At 42.9% G+C, this 18,917-nt stretch overlaps 1 protein-coding gene across 1 annotated transcript in view; it reads right to left on the reverse strand.

Annotated features, from left to right (window-relative positions):
• LOC122926726 overlaps positions 1-18,917 on the reverse strand; it is a 129,380-nt gene that overhangs the window by 34,547 nt on the left and 75,916 nt on the right. The window contains exons 8-12 of the mRNA XM_044278199.1: positions 16,753-16,905; positions 14,612-14,674; positions 13,050-13,160; positions 7,368-7,430; positions 5,239-5,370 (exon numbers count right to left, since the gene is read on the reverse strand). Of these exons, the coding sequence (XP_044134134.1) occupies positions 5,239-5,370; positions 7,368-7,430; positions 13,050-13,160; positions 14,612-14,674; positions 16,753-16,905 (522 nt within the window). The remainder of the gene's footprint in view (positions 1-5,238; positions 5,371-7,367; positions 7,431-13,049; positions 13,161-14,611; positions 14,675-16,752; positions 16,906-18,917) is intronic.

Genomic DNA, 18,917 nt, shown 5'->3' on the forward strand with positions numbered 1-18,917 from the left:
CCCCCCGAAACAGACCCCTGTGGGCCCCCCCCACCCCAGGACCCCCCCCCCCCCCCCCCAATACAAGCCACCGCTAATGCTGATTCCCCTTGAATCTCACCTGGCTGCGAGGACGCCGGATCTTGACCGGCGCTGATCTCCCCTCTGGACAATCTCCAATCTTCAGCACTACCAGTGCCCACTCTTGCTGCTTGAGATCCCAGAGCCTGCAGTTCCGCAGCTCGCCCACTAGAGGCCGCCATTTCCTCGGCTGAAGCTGACACTGGAGCCTGCAATACTGCAGCTCGACCAACGGAGGTCGCCATTTCAACAGAAGATGACGATGCTGGGCCAGCTCCGTGCCGCCCGATCAGAGAATCCTGCTCCCGGCCGCCATCTTGACCACGCCGTCCCCCAGATGGATCCCGGACTTCACTCCCACGGCATGCCAGGTGAGCCCGCCCTGGCCCACCTGCCCATCCTGGTCCCGCTCCCACGTCGCCCGATTCAGGGGTGGAGATGTCAGGTCTCTCCTGCCCAGGGCCCCGCCGTAAAACCGGATTCCTCCCGACACGCGATCGCCCGGCTCTACTGCTCCTACCTGCGGCACGTGTCAGAGGGTCCCTGGCGGGGCTCCGTACCCGGCGCCGGACCCTCGGGGTCTCCTCCGGACTTAGGCGCGCCGGAGGCCTGGTCCTCCGCGGCCGGCGAATAGGGAGGGCTGTGAAGGCCGAATCCCCTGACCCCGGAAGCAAGCCTTGAACCGTTGCCTGAAGCCATTCGGGCCCTTTGCTCTCAGCTGCCGCCCGGAGCTGCGCCAGCAAAGCATCAACAGAAGACATCTTTGGGAAAAAGGTCAGTCACCCCAAGAGGTAACGCAACAGCAGGACAGGGGCTGCTGCAAGACTGCTGTCCCCACACGAGATGACCCTGATCCCGCCTCCCGCTGCCCTTTTTAAACCCTACACTCCTTCCCTAACGTCCCCCCACCACCCATCCTTGCAATACCCCTTAACCCTGAGCCTCCCAACTCACTCCCTCCAAACGCCTGTCATGCCAGGCCTACCCCCAGTCTTGCAGCCTTAAGTCCGGCCTGTGCTTGATTGATCCACCCCATACTGTAGAGCAGATTGCTGCATCTAGCAGTAGCTGTCTCTTTCACGGACGAGCAGGTGATTGTCGGGAAGGAATACTTCCTTCCTGACAATAAAAATGCTCATCTGCAGGTCTAATATAGCCCTAAGGCAGACCTCCCAGAGTGGCCGACCCATGGTGGAAATCATACATACCTGGTCTGACACACCCGCACCAGCTGTTTTTCTCTCTGCCGCACTGAAATCAACATCCGTTGACAGGGGGGACACGACCACTTCAGCCAAGTGATGTTTTACCACTTTTGCATCACAAAATCATTTTTTTAATTCAAAAACCATATACTAATGTCCATGACATTTTTATTTTTGCATTAATGTATAAAAGCCTGGGGGCTTTTTTGTGGGATGGACTAGTTTTTTTGGTACCATTTTCTGGTACATTTGTCTTTTTGATCGCTTTTTAATTATACTTTTTTTTGGGGGGGGATGTGAAGTTGGCAAATATTGCAATTCTGTCAGTATTTTTTTGGGGGTTCACCATACAGTATATATGATGTGATAATTTTACTTTGCGTGTTGATATGAATATGACGATACCAAATCTACTGTATTTTTCGCCCCATAAAAGTGGGGGGGAAATGCCCCTGTGTCTTATGGGGCGAATACTAATAAGGGCTTCTATTATTGAAGCGCTTATTAGTACTGGAGGACCAGGAAGCGGTGAAGGCTCTGTACTCACCACTTCCTGGTCCTCGGCTGTCGGCTGTGTAGTGGCTGCGCACAGCGTGAGGGCGCTCTGTGACCTCACGCTGTGCGCGCCAGTACACAGCACAGCAGACAGCAGAAGTAAGCAGATCACAGGCAGTGAGGAGCGGTGGCGTCCAGGAGCAGGAGAGGTAAGTGTTTTTTTATTTTATAAAACATGATGCTGCTTGGGGCTGAGGCAATGGAATTGATGAGAGGCATAATGGGGGCTAATAAGAGGCATAAGGACTGATATGGGGGCTGATGAGAGGCATAGGGGCTGATGAAAGGCATGGGGGCTCATATGGGGGTGATTAGAGGCATAGGGGCTAACGAGAGGCATAGGGGCTGATATGGGGGCTGATGAGAGGTATAGGGGGTGATATGGGGGTGATGAGAGGCATAGGGGCTGATATGGGGGTGATGAGAGGCATAGGAGCTGATATGGGGGTGATGAGAGGCATAGGGGCTGATATGGGGGCTGATGAGAGACATGGAGGCTGATGAAAGGCATGGGGCTCTTATCTGAGGTCTGACTGGGGTCTTATTAACATTGGGGGTCTGATTGGGGCTGTCAGCTTAGGTTTGATTAAAGGGATTCTGTCACCTGCTTTTAGCATTTTAAGCTGGCACCAGCGCTATGTTGACTAAAGTACCTTATTTCCAGGACTCTTCTTTTTACTTATTTTCGTTTGGTAGTTTTGATATAAAAGCGATTTTTATGTTATGCTAATTAGGGTCCAAGGTGCCCAGAGGGGCGTTTTTTTCACTCTCCAATGCCCAGTGACGCCCCCCTGCAGTGCCCAAGACAGCCTCCTGATCATCAAAACACCTCCCACAGCCCGACAAACGCTGCCGCCCCGTCCTCCTTCCTGTCTGCGGCCAGAAAACTTGCAGTACCGCCTGCGGCCTGCGCAATCATCAACCTCCTGAGGGCAACAGCCTCAAAAGTCTCACTGGGCATGCGCCAAGCCCAGTGATGTGACCTGAGCGCTGTTGCCCTCAGGACGTTGATGATCGCGCAGGCCGCAGGCGGTACTGCGCCTGCGCAAGTTTTCTGGCTGCAGACAGGAAGGAGGACGGGGCATATCTATAAGGTAGATTATGACGTGGGGAGGGGGCGGAAGCGTTTGCCGGGCTGTGGGAGGTGCTTTGATGATCAGGAGGCTGTCTTGGGCACTGCAGGGGAGCGTCACTGGGCACCGGAGAGTGAAAAAAACGCCCCTCTGGGCACCTTGGACCCTAATTAGCATAACATAAAAATCGCTTTTATATCAAAACTACCAAATGAAAATAAGTAAAAAGAAGAGTCCTGGAAATAAGGTACTTTAGTCAGCATAGCGATGGTGCCAGCTTAAAATGCCAAAAGCAGGTGACAGAATCCCTTTAACAATGGGGGTCTGACCTGAGGTGTAATGAAAAATATATTTTTTCTTATTGTCCGCCTCTAAAACCTAGGTGCGTCTAATGAGCCGATGCGTCTTATAGGGCGAAAAATACGGTATATGATTTATCATGTTTTACTACTTTTGCTTCATAAAATAACTTTTGATAAAAATCTTTTTGTTTTACATCTCCATATCTAAGACCTATTTTTATTATTTTTCTGTCAATGTAGCATGTTTTCTGCGGGACAGTCTGTACATTTTATTGTACCATTTCGGGGTACGTATGACTTTTTTATACCATTTTTTGGGAAGTGAGGTGACAAACAGTGATTCTGGTTGTTATGGACGTGGTTATACCAATTATGGGTATTTTTTATTATTATTTTTTTCAAATATAAATTAGTGTATACGGGGAAAAGTAGTTTGTTTGTTTTTTATTAATTTTTTTACTTTTTTCCCCACTTGAACCTACAGTGATCTAATCGCTAGTACAATACACGGCAATAGTCAGTTTCACTCTGATACTTCGTCTACTAGAACCTGTCTCTGGACAGTTTTGGTAGACTTTGGTACATGGCAGGCCCAGAGGCCTTGTTAACGCCTCTGACTGCCATAGCAACCATCGGGACCCTGCAATTGCGTTGCAGGGGCCTGATGGGTAGGAGAAGGAGATTGCTCCCTCTGTAAACTCCTTAGCTGCCACAGTTGCTACTTTGGACCAGTATGAGGTCCTTATGTTTCATTAAAAATATCTCTGTACTTTGCCCCATTCAGCTTTCCCCAACCCTGTCCAGTCTCCCTGTCCCAGCCACTGAAAAACACCCCCACAGCATGATTTTGCCACCACCATGCTTCACTGTAGGGAAGGTATTGGGGAGTGCCTGGTTTCCTCCAAACATGACGCTTAGAATTGAGGCCAAAAAGTTCAGTCTAGGTTGGTTCAGCAGACCAGAGAATCTTTCTCACAGTCTGAGAGTCGTTTAGGTTCTTTTTTCTTAAACTCCAGATGGGCTTCCATGTATCTGTTACTGAAGAGAGGCTTCTTTCTAGCCACTCTGCCACAAAGCCTAGGTTGGTGGAATGATGCAGTGATGGTAAGTTTCTCCCATCTGCACACAGGATCTTTGGAGCGTAGCCAGAGTGACAATTGGCTTCTTGGTCACCTATCTTACGAAGGTACTTCTCCACTGATTACTTTATTTGGTGGGGCAGCCAGCTCTAGGAAGAGACCTGCCTGCTACAAACTTCTTCCATTTAAGAAATATGGAGGTCACTGTGCTCCTGGGAACTTTCAGTGCAGCAGACATTTTTGCACCCTTCACACAATCTCTGAGCTCTATAGGCAGTTCTTCCTTCCTAATGGCTTCGTTTTTTCTGATCTGCCTAGCCACCTGTGAGACCTTATATAGACAGGGGTGTGTCTCAAATCATGTGAAATCAACTGTTACCACAGATACAATAGTCTCCAATCAAGGTGTAAAAACATCTTAAAAATGATCATGAGAAATAAGAGGCCCCCAGAGCTAAAATTCAGGTGTCATAGCAAAGGGTCTGAATATTTACATCCATGCAAAATTTTTGTTTTTCATTTTTAATAAATTTGCTAATATTTTGTTTGGCGTATTAAGTGTGGGAAACGTGAATTTTTTGTTTTAGCACAACAGATAAATAAATGATATATAAATGATAGATAGATAAATAGATAGAATAAAGCGGGTCCACTATGCTTTTATCTACTTTGGAGTGCTGCTTTTTTTAATTTACTTTTTGTATATGCATAGGCCAACAGCCTACGATCTATTGCACCTACATGTTCTATTTATGACAGTGCTGTTGTTTTTTGTTTTTGTTTTAGATAGATATATAGGCAGATGACAGACAGAGATAGATAGGCCTCATTGAGTTTGGGCTATAGGTGAATAAAGTGGTGACCGTTTTTTCACTAATTTTGGAGTGCTGCCCTATTTCTGGGATTTAGATAGACAGACAATCGATATATAGATAGATAGATAATTTGTTAAAACGAAGGGTACCAGGTGAGGTTGCCATTGGATGGTCTCGAAGGTTCACTGATGTCGTCTGCATTTCCATTTCTGTGGATACAGCCGGCAGAACTACCAAGTAATTATGGTCATTAGGTGCCATGCTTTCACCATGGGGCAGGTCTATAAAAAATGATAGCAGAGTTAATCTATGAGCATCGTTCACAGTAATTCAGAAAAATGCACAAATATAGTTATATTATTTTACTTTTTATATACAATTTACTGTGGCTTCTATTATTATTATGTGGGTGGGCTGATGGGGTATCTGAAAAAGGGGCATGCAAAAAAAATTGCAACAGCATCATCCACATGGGACATGTAACATCCCTGGTCCCCTGTTAGATCAAACCGAAAAATGCCTGGTCTATTTTTTTCTCGAATATTGCAATTTCGAGATTTCGCAAATATTTAGAATATCGTTCTATATATTCGCGAAATCGAATATTAATTTTTTATTTTTATTTTTTTACTGCTCCAGTCGGTGCCCGTTGCCGCTTCTGCCGACTTCCGTGCTCATGGAGCGTCCCCATCACCATGGGAACGTCTCCATATACTAGAATGTACTGTCAGATTTGAGAATTACGTTGAAATCGCAATTCGATTAAGTCAAGTTATAATAATCGAATTGCGATTTCAACTTAACACTGCTATATTCCATATTCGTTCATTCTAGCCTAATATGTAATATAGCAGTGATAAGTTGTAATCGCAATCCGTTTAATTCAAGTTTTAATAATCTAATTGCGATTTCAACTTAGCACTGCTATATTCCATATTAGGCTAGAATTAACGAATATGGAATATAGCAGTGTTTGTTAAGTTGAAATCGCAATTCGATTAAGTCAAGTTATAATAATCGAATTGCGATTTCAACTTTTACGTATATTCTTAATATTGCTCTAACTTCGTCTTTTAGAATATTCGTAATATTCTAAAAGACGAAGTTAGAGCAATATTACAAAATTTCGTAAAATATTCTATATGTGTATTTTACGAAATTTCGTAATATTGCTTTAACTTCGTCTTTTAGAATATTACGAATATTCTAAAAGACGAAGTTAGAGCAATATTAAGAATATACGTAAAAAGTTGAAATCGCAATTCGATTATTATAACTTGAATTAATCGAATTGCGATTTCAACTTAACACTGCTATATTCCATATTAGGCTATAATTAAGGCTTGATTCCAACTATTTGCGACTGCACTTGGGGACACTTTCAAAGTTTTCCCAATTTTTTCGGACTGACTGACCTTAATTTCTTAAAGTAATGATGGCCACTCGTTTTTCTTTACTTAGCTGCTTTTTTCTTGCCATAATACAAATTCTAACAGTCTATTCAGTAGGACTATCAGCTGTGTATTCACCTGACTTCTCCACAACGCAACTGATGGTCCCAACCCCATTTATAAGGCAAGAAATCCCACTTATTAAACCTGACAGGGCACACCTTTGAAGTGAAAACCATTTCAGGTGACTACCTCTTGAAGCTCATCAAGAGAATGCCAAGAGTGCGCAAAGCAGTAATCAAAGCAAAAGGTGGCTACTTTGAAGAACCTAGAATATTACATATTTTCAGTTGTTTCACACTTTTTTATGTATATTATTTCACGTGTTAATTCATAGTTTTGATGCCTTCAGTGTGAATCTACAATTTTCATAGTCATGAAAATAAAGAAAACTCTTTGAATGAGAAGGTGTATCCAAACTTTTGGTCTGTACTGTATATATATATATATATATATATATATATATATGTATGTAAAATATAGGATAGCAGTACACAAAGAGGTGCCCATGTGCAATCCTCCAAAAGATCCTGGACAGGGATCCCCAATGTAGTAAAATGATAAGCAGAGGCAGCACTCCAGCTGTAAAGAAGAAAAGTGGAGATCCACTTTTCTTCACTATAACCAGAGTGCTGCCTCTGCTTATAATTATACATGTATATATATATATATATATATATATATATATATCTTACTATAAACAGATCACGCTATATATGCATTTCATGAATTGAGTACATTGAAATGAAATGTCAGCTACTAAATCCTTTATATCATGTATATCTTTAGCTTTTTTATTTTTTTTATTTTTTTATCTTTGTCCTTACCATTAGGGTTTAAGTCATCACAGGTGGCATAGTCATATGAATGCGTTTCAGGCTCAGTCACACCTGTAGAATAGGAAAATTTAGCTTGAACAAAAAAATTGACAAAGATATTTTACCATGGCAGTGAGGATCATGAAGGAGCATAGAAAACAAACAATGATGTGTGAGTAAGGCTTCTTTCACACAAGTGTTTTTGTAATTCACATATGATATTTTGTGTATCTGTAAGAGTGTAGGCATGATTTACCAATGTAATTGAATGTAGAGTGTAAATTGCCTGCTATAATTCGTTTGGTCAGTAGATGGCTGCAAAGGACTAATTTACATTGAAGTTTACTATAGAGAAAATTCTGATATTCATTTACCCTGTAAAGTCAAAATACCGATAATTCAGGGGCAGGCTAGGACTCTCAGAAGGGTTATGGCGAACTGTAAATGCAGGTTTGAGGCTGCATTTTGAAAATGACTTGCTGCATCACAGTCTCCCTGTAAAGGGGAGGAGTTTCCTGGCAGAGCAGGAAGAGACCAGACGGAGGCTGCCTGGTGAATGCTGAGGATATCAGGAGAGAACCCCTGTGGAGCCAGAAAGGGATTTGCGGCTCACAGGGGAGACCGACACCATCCCCAAGGAAGACACTTGTAGCGTCCGCCCCAGGAAACATGTGGCTGATGGTCCGGTTCGTGCTGGAGTGAACCAGGGGATCAAGGAAAAGCACCAAGAGACTGCGCCAAGAACTGTAAGTGCGGCTCTGCCGCGTCACACCTCGATGTGACTAGACCAGACTTCACCTTCTTGGATTACAAATAGTATTGCACAGTAGACCATGCTCTTACCCCATGATGTTCTGCCCCATTTACAATAAGGGCTACCTGATTTAGAGGAAGTTGGATAAAGATGTAGAATCCCTGGTTACACCAATTATGCCACAATTTCACCAATTTGTGCCACTTTTTAGACAGATTTTAGATGCAGAAATGTCAGTAAATCTGGGACACAGCATGAAAACTGCAGGAAAAAATGTAGGTGGCAAAAATCTTGTGTTTATTCTTACTTTTTTTTTTATGATATAAAATGCCAGTGTCAAATTCATGTGTGTAAGGACCTTCAAACATTAAAGAATCATGAAGACTAGTACTAATTATATGTTCATATTACCAGTAGGCAGTTTAGGGATGAAGACTACCATATGCATGTTAAGATTAGAGACTGTAGAGCCAAGCTTTTTAAACAATTAGACATCCAATTCTCAGAGAGGTATGGCGTGTTCCTAAGTGTCCCATATTCTGCAGGACAACCCCACTGGACCAGAAGTTTGGTAGATCCAGTAGGACATTGGTTATCTACAACAGCACGGAACAACACCAGAATTATGGAGCAATTTGTGCCCAAAAACTGGTCTGCATTCCTTGTACCACATGAAATGTTTTAGACTCTTTTCATGCATCATTCAAAAAGAGACTGTGACGTAATTAAATGAGGCATGGCTTCACTAGAAAAGGGAGTGTCTTGAAAACTGTGCACTAAAAAATGTGCCACGTTTTTCTCTGTAAAGCAAAGCCACAAATTGGTGGCATAAAGTTAGACTAGACCAGTGATGGTGAACCTCTTAGAGACCAAGTGCCCAAACTGCAACCCAAAACCCACTTATTTATCGCAAAGTGCCAACACAGCAATTTAACCTGAACACCAATATCATATATCTTCCATGTACTTTATCATTTAGCTATAATAACCTGCCTACATTCAATGTGCTGCCTGTGCTGTTCATGGCATGTCCTGCACTATTGAATGGCAGGCAAATTGTAAGGCACATTGGTACACCATAGACTTTCTCCAGGGTGCGGGTGCCCACAGAGAGGGCTCTGAGTGTCGCCTCTGGCACCCGTGCCATAGGTTCGCCATCACTGGACTAGACAGTCTGAAGATGTGACAGATTTATCATCCAGCATAACTCACTGTGATAGATATGGTCCAGTTTAAGACTGCCCAGGTTTACTCTGTCTGTTTGAAAGTATTAGTCAAACTCCTCCATAATCTTACTTATCTTACTAACCCATTAGACACAGGGTTAATGGTTACAGTTCTTGTACAGATGCTTGGCACTTACAGATGCTTGGCATACAGTTTGACAGTTAAAGTCCAGTACGAACCTACTGGCTTCTTAAGAGGCACAGATCTTATACAGTTCAAAACAAATTATGGGATGCTTGTGAGACACTGTAATGATAGCTCTCTATTATTAATGGTACTGTGGATGGACTGGGACAACACAAAATGATTGGCGACTTGGTCATCAGTAGAGAACAGGCCAACTGGGACAATGCTGGTGGTCTATGGAACTGAATAGGTTAGGCTACTTTCACACTCGCTCTTGGTGCGGATCCATCATGGATCTGCACAGACAGATCAGTTCAGATAATACAACCGCATGCATCCGTTCAGATCTGATCCGTTTGTATTATCTTTAACATAGCCAAAACGGATCCGTCTTGAACACCATTGAAAGTCAATGGAAGACGGATCAGTTTTCTGTTGTGCCAGATTGTGTCATAGAAAATCTGTCCCCATTGACTTACATTGTGTGTCAGAATGGATCCGTTTGGCTCAGTTCCGTCAGACGGACACAAAAACGCATCCAAAGCGGAATGGCGATGGAACAGAGACAAACTGATGCATTCTGAGCGGGTCCTTTTCCATGCAGAATGCATTAGGGCAAAACTGATCCGCTTTGGACCGCTTGTGAGAGCCCTGAACGGATCTCACAAACGAAAAGCCATAACGCCAGTGTGAAAGTAGCCTTAGGGGGCACATAGCTGCACGAGAACCTGGTGTCCAGTGCACCAATCACTACAACTAGGCTGAAAGGATCTGGAAGTTAAAAGTTTTTTTAATGGTTACATCAGGTTTTGAGATCCTGAAAAGCAGTGTGATAAGCATCACCCAAAAACATATGCAATTATTTACATACATCATGACCCCAAACATTGCTATCCTACTGCGTTCCAGTTACAAGTAGTTGTTAAAGCTTTTTTGGACCACTGTGGCTAAAACTGGAAAACACTCCAATAGAGGAATCCAGATAAAGGCAGCTGACCTACAGGGCAGGACAAATAGAGACATAGACATGGAACTTGTTCAGATTTGGATCAAGTCTTTAGGAATGCAGTCAAACAGAGACATGGGCTTGGAACTTGTTCAGACTTGAATCAAGCCTTCTGGAACCCAGGCAAACAGAGACATGGGCTTGGAACTTGTTCAGACTTGGATCTAGACCTCAGGAACCCAAACATACAGACAACCAGTCCAAACTGTAACAACTGCAGGGACCAGTGCACACATGAAAGTAACTTCTGGAACCCAAACATACTAGAAAAAGCAAGCAGACATGGCAACGATTTCAGGAATCCAGACATGCTTTGCAGGAAGAGGCAGAACAAAGCTTCAGGAACCAGGCTTTAGGAATCCGGAGCAGAAATCAGGAAACAGACTTCAGCATACAGGCTTCAGGGTATAAGCCTTGTTGCACATCCAGAGTCTGGACAGACAGAACTCCACCCCGATACTGACACAACTTAGGAATGAAATAGCAGATGTAGGACTCATGCCCACGAACGTAAGGGCTCCGTGCCAGTATTGCGGACCATAAATGGATGGTCCAGAATATATGGGCATCTGCCATGTGAACTCCGTGTAACTTGAATGGGTCCACGACCCGCAAGATACGACTGAAGATAAGACATCACCTATCTTTTGTGGGGCAGAGGCATAGATCGGAAGCCCACAGATGCAGTACAAAGTGCTTTCATGGGATTTTGGGACCACGCCTCCGCACCACAAAATATGACATGTACTATCTTTTGTCGTATTTTGTGGATCGCCAACCCATTCAAGTCAATGGGTCCGCATCCGCACCAGGAGTGCACACAGCCAGTGCTTGTGGATTGCGAACCGCTATTTGCAGTCTGCAGCATGGGCACAGAGCCCTTACGTTCGTGGGCATGAGCCCTTACCAAGCACATGGAAAACAGGTGCAGAATAAGACACAGACTGGGGAATTAACCCCTATGGAACCAGATTGGAGAGACACACATCACAATATGGAATTCAAATCCACAAGTAATCTGAGACACAAACAACAGAGGTGAATGTGCACTGCCACATGGACACATGGCCTTAGATAAATCCACAATGTACGGCAACCAGACCATACGGAATACAATGGCGCACAGAGAACAGACATTGTAACAGTACTCCTCCACACACACACACACACAGACAGGGAATATATACAAGTCACAGGGCAGTTCATACCCACAAGTATCCCTGGCCAGTACGCATAGAACAGAGGCAGATGTGCACTGCCACACAGACACAATGCCCTAGATACACAACCACAATGTACAGCAACCAGCTCACACAGAATACAATGGCGCACAGTGAACAGATGTGTAACAGTGGTATGTAACATATTTCCTTCATCATAAATTAATACATAAAAATATTATTAAAGAACAACCCCCAGAATAAACAGAACCCAAAATAATTTCCTAAAACAAATACATGCTGTCAATTAACTTGGAATATACCCTAAATTACAGACTCTCATCTCAGATAAATACAGATACCAGACTAGACACTGAGTAAATACAGACCCTGAAATGAATAAATACAGACCCCAAAGCCCCTAAAAAAAAAAAAAACAGACCTCCGACCAGATCACCTGAATAGAGACCCCAAAATACAAACTCAAAAACTCCTAAATAAATGTAAACTCAGACCAGACCATAGTGTAAATACCATCCCACAACAAACACAAACCTCCAAAACAACTACAGACCCCAAGACAGATAACCTTACCTAAAGTAAATATGTAAACCAGAAAAAATACAGACCCCCTATAAATATGTATCCCATAATACATACACACCTAAGATCATACCACAAAAGAAATACAGACCCCTAAAATAACTAGTCACTAGACCTGACAAAATAAATACAGACCCCAGACCATTCTTTGTAAATAAATATGGACCCTAGAGAAAAATACCTTAGACCAGACTACAGAATACAGACCAGTGAACGAATGCATACTCCAGAATAAATATGGATTCCAGAATAACTAGACTCCCAAAGATAACTAGAGATGAGATGTTTTAGATCTGATTCTAATTAGTCATTTGGAAGATTTGATTCAGGTAAAAAAAAATATACCCAAATAGAAAGTGCTCCAGTCGTGGCCAAAAATTTGTGTATAACACTCTTGGGCCTTCTTTTTTTTTTTTCTCTTGTCTTTTTTTAATCTTTTTTTTTTTTAATAATTTCTCTCTCTGACAAAAGATGACAAACATGGGATGGTCGTTAAATCCTTTTTCATTTGTTTTTAAAAAAAATACATTTTTCTAATATTTGTTGAGAGTTGAAAATGCTTGGAATCACATATCAAATCAGGATATCAAGCAACTGTATGACCATTTCCACTGTAGTTTATTGGCGTTACAGAAACAGCTGAGTATTTCACAACTCCCATAAACTACGATGGAGAAAGCCATACTTCATGTGCAGCCACCATCCATCTAATCTCTTCTACTTTGGAGATGGCTGCCCCTGGGCTGTGAGCTTTGCCCTCATGCACTAGATGAACTCTATTAGTGAGCAGAAATAATTAGATGGAGTAACAATACCTGATATCTGATGTGTTGGAGGCATTTTCATGCAATGTTGAACAGTTGGCTCCAGGCCTGTGACATCTGAAGATGGCCAAGCCACACAACAGTGGTCTTTTTGAATTGTTCCTGGAAATAGAAGACAAGTTCTAAAATGTCAACGAGAAAATCTCAACATTAAGGAACAAATCAAGTTCAAAGAAACAATTGAAGCTTATAAATCTTGGGTTTAGATAATTACCTACTTTAAGTATCAGTAGGTCATAGTCACTTTGGGTTTTTATAGATTAGTGGTGGCCAAACAGTTGATTTCGATCTACCCAAAGACCTTAAAGGTAATCCACAGGTAGGCTCACCAGCAAATCATATAGTGCCTTGAGAATTTCTACCAGGGCAATGAGCTAGTTTGGGCCTCACTTAATTCCTTCTAGCATGAAGAAAGACAGAGTGGTGGAGCAGAACAATAAAGATGGCATGTTTCTAGAGCAAGTGTGTAAAGTAACTAACAATGGTTTCTGTCTCTAGTATTGGGCCATAGGGGCATCTGAAACACAGCTTGCTGAAATTTTGCAACAGAATCAAGTACCTGTTCCTGGTCCACTGGTAGGTCACATACTAATACATACCTGGCCTCTCATATTTAAGATGCACTTAAAGGATTGTTTGCTTTGAATAATCCCTGTTAGTAGTGCCCCCTGGGAATAAGCCGATCAGAGCGAAACCTGCCAGGAAGTGTGTAATAAACTTACCTGTTCGGGCTCCAGTGACGTCATCCTCAGCCTTGGCATGGCCGTGATAGGAGAGATGCGCTGCTGAACTACGCCCCATGGTGATGCAACCGCATCCTTAGTAACAGAATTCAATGCTCTGTTTCTCCCTGCAGCAGGCGTGTGCTGGGGGAGATTAGCAGTGGGCTGTGTAATAGTGTTTCTGACTAATGGAGCGCTGAGTCATGTACTTATCAAGATCTGATCCGGGGACTCAGTGCTCTAGTTGAATCCCTACCTGGCCATACACCATTGCCAGTGACAGTCTTGTTTGGCTCACTAGCTAGGTTCCTTGTTCCCTGTTTATGCATTTACTGAATCCTCTGTTTCTGACTCTGACTTGTCTTCTGACCACTCTCTGTCTCACGTGTTAGGTACTGTACAACTCATCTGGTTCTGATCTCGGCTTGTCTTCTGACCACTCTCTGTCTCTCATTTGGTATTGCATAAGGCCAAGTTCACACTTCAGTTATTTCCATCAGTTATTTCCATCAGTTATTGGGAGCCAAAACCAAGTGAGGGTCAAACCCCAACAGTTGCAATTCTTTCCATTAGACCTTATCTCTGAGAAGGCTTCACTCCTGGTTTTGGTTGACAATAACTGATGGAGGTAACTGACCAAAAATAACTGAAGTGTGAACTTGGCCTAACCTGTTTGGTTATGACCCATTGTACTTATTGGTAATTACTGTCACAACCACAATCACAGATCACTGCACATTTTATGAATTGTGTACACATGAATGTCAACTGCAAAGCCCTTTTTATCATGACATTTATATCTTTATAGTTTTGTAACAATGTTATCCTTACCATCAGGGCTTGAGTCCTCACAGGTGGCATACTCATACGCATGTGTTTCAGGCTCAGTCACAACTATGTAATAGGAAAATTATCATTGATATTGGTAATATTCAGTTTGGACATATACATAATAACAGTGGAGACTATAGGCGCACAGTTCTTAATAAAGCACCCTATTCCTTACTAGTATCCCAGATCCAACTAACCTGTGACTCAATACTTCTACCCCGGAAAAAGTGATGTATCACAGACAATCTCCTATTCACACAAAAATTTATGATGTCCTAGCTGCAGCTGGAGAGGTAGCAATATAGAAAAACTTGTGCTGACTGGTGTAGAGCAACTATTCAAAAAGTGCTAAAGGGATGATGTCATTATTTGTGTAAAAAATGTAAATCAGATATCTTATAGTAAATCACGCTCTCTTTCCAACAAAGTTAGAACCAGCCCTGTACCTCACATGTATCCAGTGATATCACCATTAATTGGGGGCTTGTCTTCTGACCACTCTCTGTCTCTCATTTGGTATTACGTAAGGCCAAGTTCACACTTCAGTTATTTGATCTGTTATTTCCATCAGTTATTGGGAGCCAAAACCAGGTGCGGGTAAAAAACACAGAACAGGTGCCAATCTTTCCATTAGACCTTATCTCTGAGTAGGCTTCACTCCTAGTTTTGGCTGACAAGAACTGATGGAAATAACTGACCAAATAACTGAAGTGTGAACTTGGCCTAACCCATTTGGTTCTGACCCATTGCTGTGTGACTCTGCTTTTGTGTTTGTTGTCTGTTGGTGTTTGTCTGTCTCTGCATTTATTTAGAGTAGGAACTGTCGTCCAGCTGCAGTTCTGCCAAGTAGGGCTTATACTGCAACTAGATAGGCAAAGCCGGCTGGGTTCTAGGTTAGGGCTCACTGTCCTTGCATGTCCCTACCTACAGGCATAATAAAGTGCAGCACCACCACAGAAGAAATTATGCATTACAGAATTTTCATTGAAATGGACTATCCATGTCACATCAAAGACCCTTCTGCTCTTCACGAGAATAACCCAGGATTCCCTACTTTTTATGCTGTTGAAAAGGGGTTGGAGACACTCTGTTATTGACATATATTGGTTACTACAAACTTGGTATATTGTGACTTTTTTAATATGAGTAAAGGTTTATATATCCTAATGTCAAAGCTCATATGTGCAAATTCTTACCCACAGTACATACTACTCCTTTTTTGACAACTTTTACTTTTTACATGGTACAAAAGTAACAGCACTTATTGGCACTTAGTTTCACAACCACCATCACATAATACTGTACATGGGCATTTTATGAATTGAGTACACATGAATGTCAACTGCAAAAAAAACCATGACATTTATATCTTTATCTTCTGGGAACGGCTTTATCCTTAACATCAGGGCCTGAGTCTTCACAGGTGGCATATTCATATGCATGTGTTTCAGGCTCAGTCACAATTATGTAATTCAGGGAAATTTACATTGAACACAAAAAAAAAATCACAAAAATGTTTTCTTATTGGTATCCCAGATCCAACTGTCCTGTGACTCAACACTTCTCACCTGGAAGAAGTGATTTATCACAGACATTCTCCCATTGGCACAAAAACGGGAAGCTATAAATGACTTTCTATCTGCAGCTGGAGAGGTAGCAACATAGAAAAACTTGTGCTGACTGGGGTAGAGCAACTATTCAAAAAGCTCTAAAGGGATCACTCTCTCTCTCTTAGAACCAGCCCTGTAGCTCCCATGTATCCAGTGATATCTTCATTCATTGTTCTAATTGCTCTAAACACTCCCCCCCCTTGACAGCGCTATCCCAAGTTAAAGTTGTTCTCTAGTGCTGTCAATGATTGGGAGGGGGTGTGTTTAGATGTTGGTTGGCGTTGCATAACGGTGCTCATACTCAACCTTTGGGCCTTCGGGTATCTGAACCCAGGCACAGCTGCTAGTTCTGGATTTCTTATGGCTATGTCCCTGTACTGAGTATAGAACATCAGATGGAGAACTATTTATGAGCATGATATTTTATGAACACCACCAAAATATTGTAGACCTACAGCACTGTGGATATGCAATGTTATAGTATAGAAGTATCTACAATAATATAATGTTGTGCACAAGCAGTCATTTTACCAGATGGTTTATATATTGAAGGTTTCTTGGTGCGGTCTGGAATAGGCGGCCGGCTGTTTTCTGTTGTAGGACTGATGATCATTGTTGGTTGCTCAGTTTGGCCTTCACTGGTGGCATGATGTATGTTACTAGGTGAGAACGTACTTGGCATTTCTGAAACAAGAGTGATCAGAGGACCATAGGTTGGCAGGAGCATGTTATTATTCTTAATATAATCGCCATCAATGAGAGCAGACTGGAAAAGGTATTAGAAAAACATGCAATAAATCATGGTCAGAAGCTTTATAAATATGGTGCATGTATAATTTCAACTGGTGTTGGATTTCTTGTACTTGTTATGATTGGGCTCCATTATAGTTCTAACCCTTGGTCCACTGGAAAATTGTCTGGTTATCTAAGGCTACTTTCACACTAGCGTTCATGGGTCCGTTCGTGAGCTCCGTTTGAAGGAGCTCACGAGCGGACCCAAACGCCTCCGTCCAGCCCTGATGCAGTCTGAATGGAGCGGATCCGCTCAGACTGCATCAGTCTGGCGGCGTTCAGCCTCCGCTCCGCTCGCCTCCGCACGGACAGGCGGACAGCTGAACGCTGCTTGCAGCGTTCAGCTGTCCGCCTGGCCGTGCGGAGGCGAGCGGATCCGTTCAGACTTACAATGTAAGTCAATGGGAACGGATCCGCTTGAAGATGTCACCCTGTGGCTCAATCTTCAAGCGGATCCGTCCCCCATTGACTTTACATTGAAAGTCTGAACGGATCCGCTCAGGCTGCTTTCACACTTAGAATTTTTTCTAAGTTATTAATGCAGACGGATCCGTACTGAACGGAGCCTCCGTCTGCATTAATATGATCGGATCCGTTCAGAACGGATCTGATCAAGCGCAAGTGTGAAAGTAGCCTAACCCTGGAAATAACATCACTGTACCGGAGTTTGTAGGTATTTGTCTGCAAGAGGGAACAGAAGAAGGCGGCTTGCGGTTATCTAATTGTGTTGGTTGCAAGCCCATGTGTGTATTAGATGGAGAGAGCATGCAGTGTGGTTCATTGGGCTCTGAAAGGAAAACACTAGCAAAATATACAAAAGTTATGACATATGGGAGACTGCGAATATGGCTTGATTACAACCCCTACATGGTCACCCAGCATGGCTAATGGTAATCCGTCTATTAATGGTGGATTTCAGGGCTGGAGTAGGAACTTAAAGTGGCACTGGAAAAAAAACTACTAAAAGTGGCCCCATTTTGTAGGCAGGGGTTGATGAGGCATCTGAAAAAGTGGCATGCAAAAAATTTGCAACAGCATTATCCACACGGCACATTACCGTCTCTGGTCCCTGGTTGGCAGAGAAAGTTATTGTGAGGCTCAAGCGTCGTTATAAATTATCCGCACTGCTGGCAATCTATGCGCCATTGACCCCTGACTGGAGTAGTTTTTACTCTACTTTTTACAACTGATAGTAAATGTGTTGAGCCCAGTGTCCCAGCCCCAGTCACTCCCTTGCTACTCTCATATGTCGAGCACAGTGTATTGTTTTAGCGGGACCTCACTGCATAATAATGATTTATAATGCTATGTGCCCCTGCCCAGTTATAATTAATTGCATTGTCATAATGTCATGAGTAAAATGCATTATAGTTGAAGTAAGGCAGGGACATACAGCGTTATAAATGAATATAATGCAGTGAGGTCCCATCTACAAGAGCAGAGTCCAGGACCGGAAATCACGCTCCTGCAGACAACTCGCTCGCCTGAAACTGGCCTAGGGATACTACGGTACCACGGTTGGGACAAGTACCAAATGTCCATGTAAGCCACAGCAGGATTATATTTACTGAATAGAACAGAATTGTTCTATTCAGTGTTCACTGTTAATGGTCACACGATAACCCGCAAACCACACTGCCAAAAACAATACTGACCATTCTTGTAATATATTTTAATTACTGAAATCAAACATTTCCTTTAGATAAATATCACTAAAGTGGCCGATTTGAAGCCTTAGCAACGCTGCTCTGTCGTCTGTGTTATACTGTGCAGTATACTTTTTTTTCGTAGGGCCCAAGTTTGAGGAACAGCCTCAGGCCTTTGGGCCATTTAATAAGCCCATGAAACTGAGGGCTGATTCACATGACCGTGGCTCCTCTCACCCAAACTGACTGTATCATAAT

The sequence above is a fragment of the Bufo gargarizans genome, chromosome 2 (genome assembly GCF_014858855.1).
Source record: "Bufo gargarizans isolate SCDJY-AF-19 chromosome 2, ASM1485885v1, whole genome shotgun sequence".
NCBI classification, from domain to species: domain Eukaryota; kingdom Metazoa; phylum Chordata; class Amphibia; order Anura; family Bufonidae; genus Bufo; species Bufo gargarizans.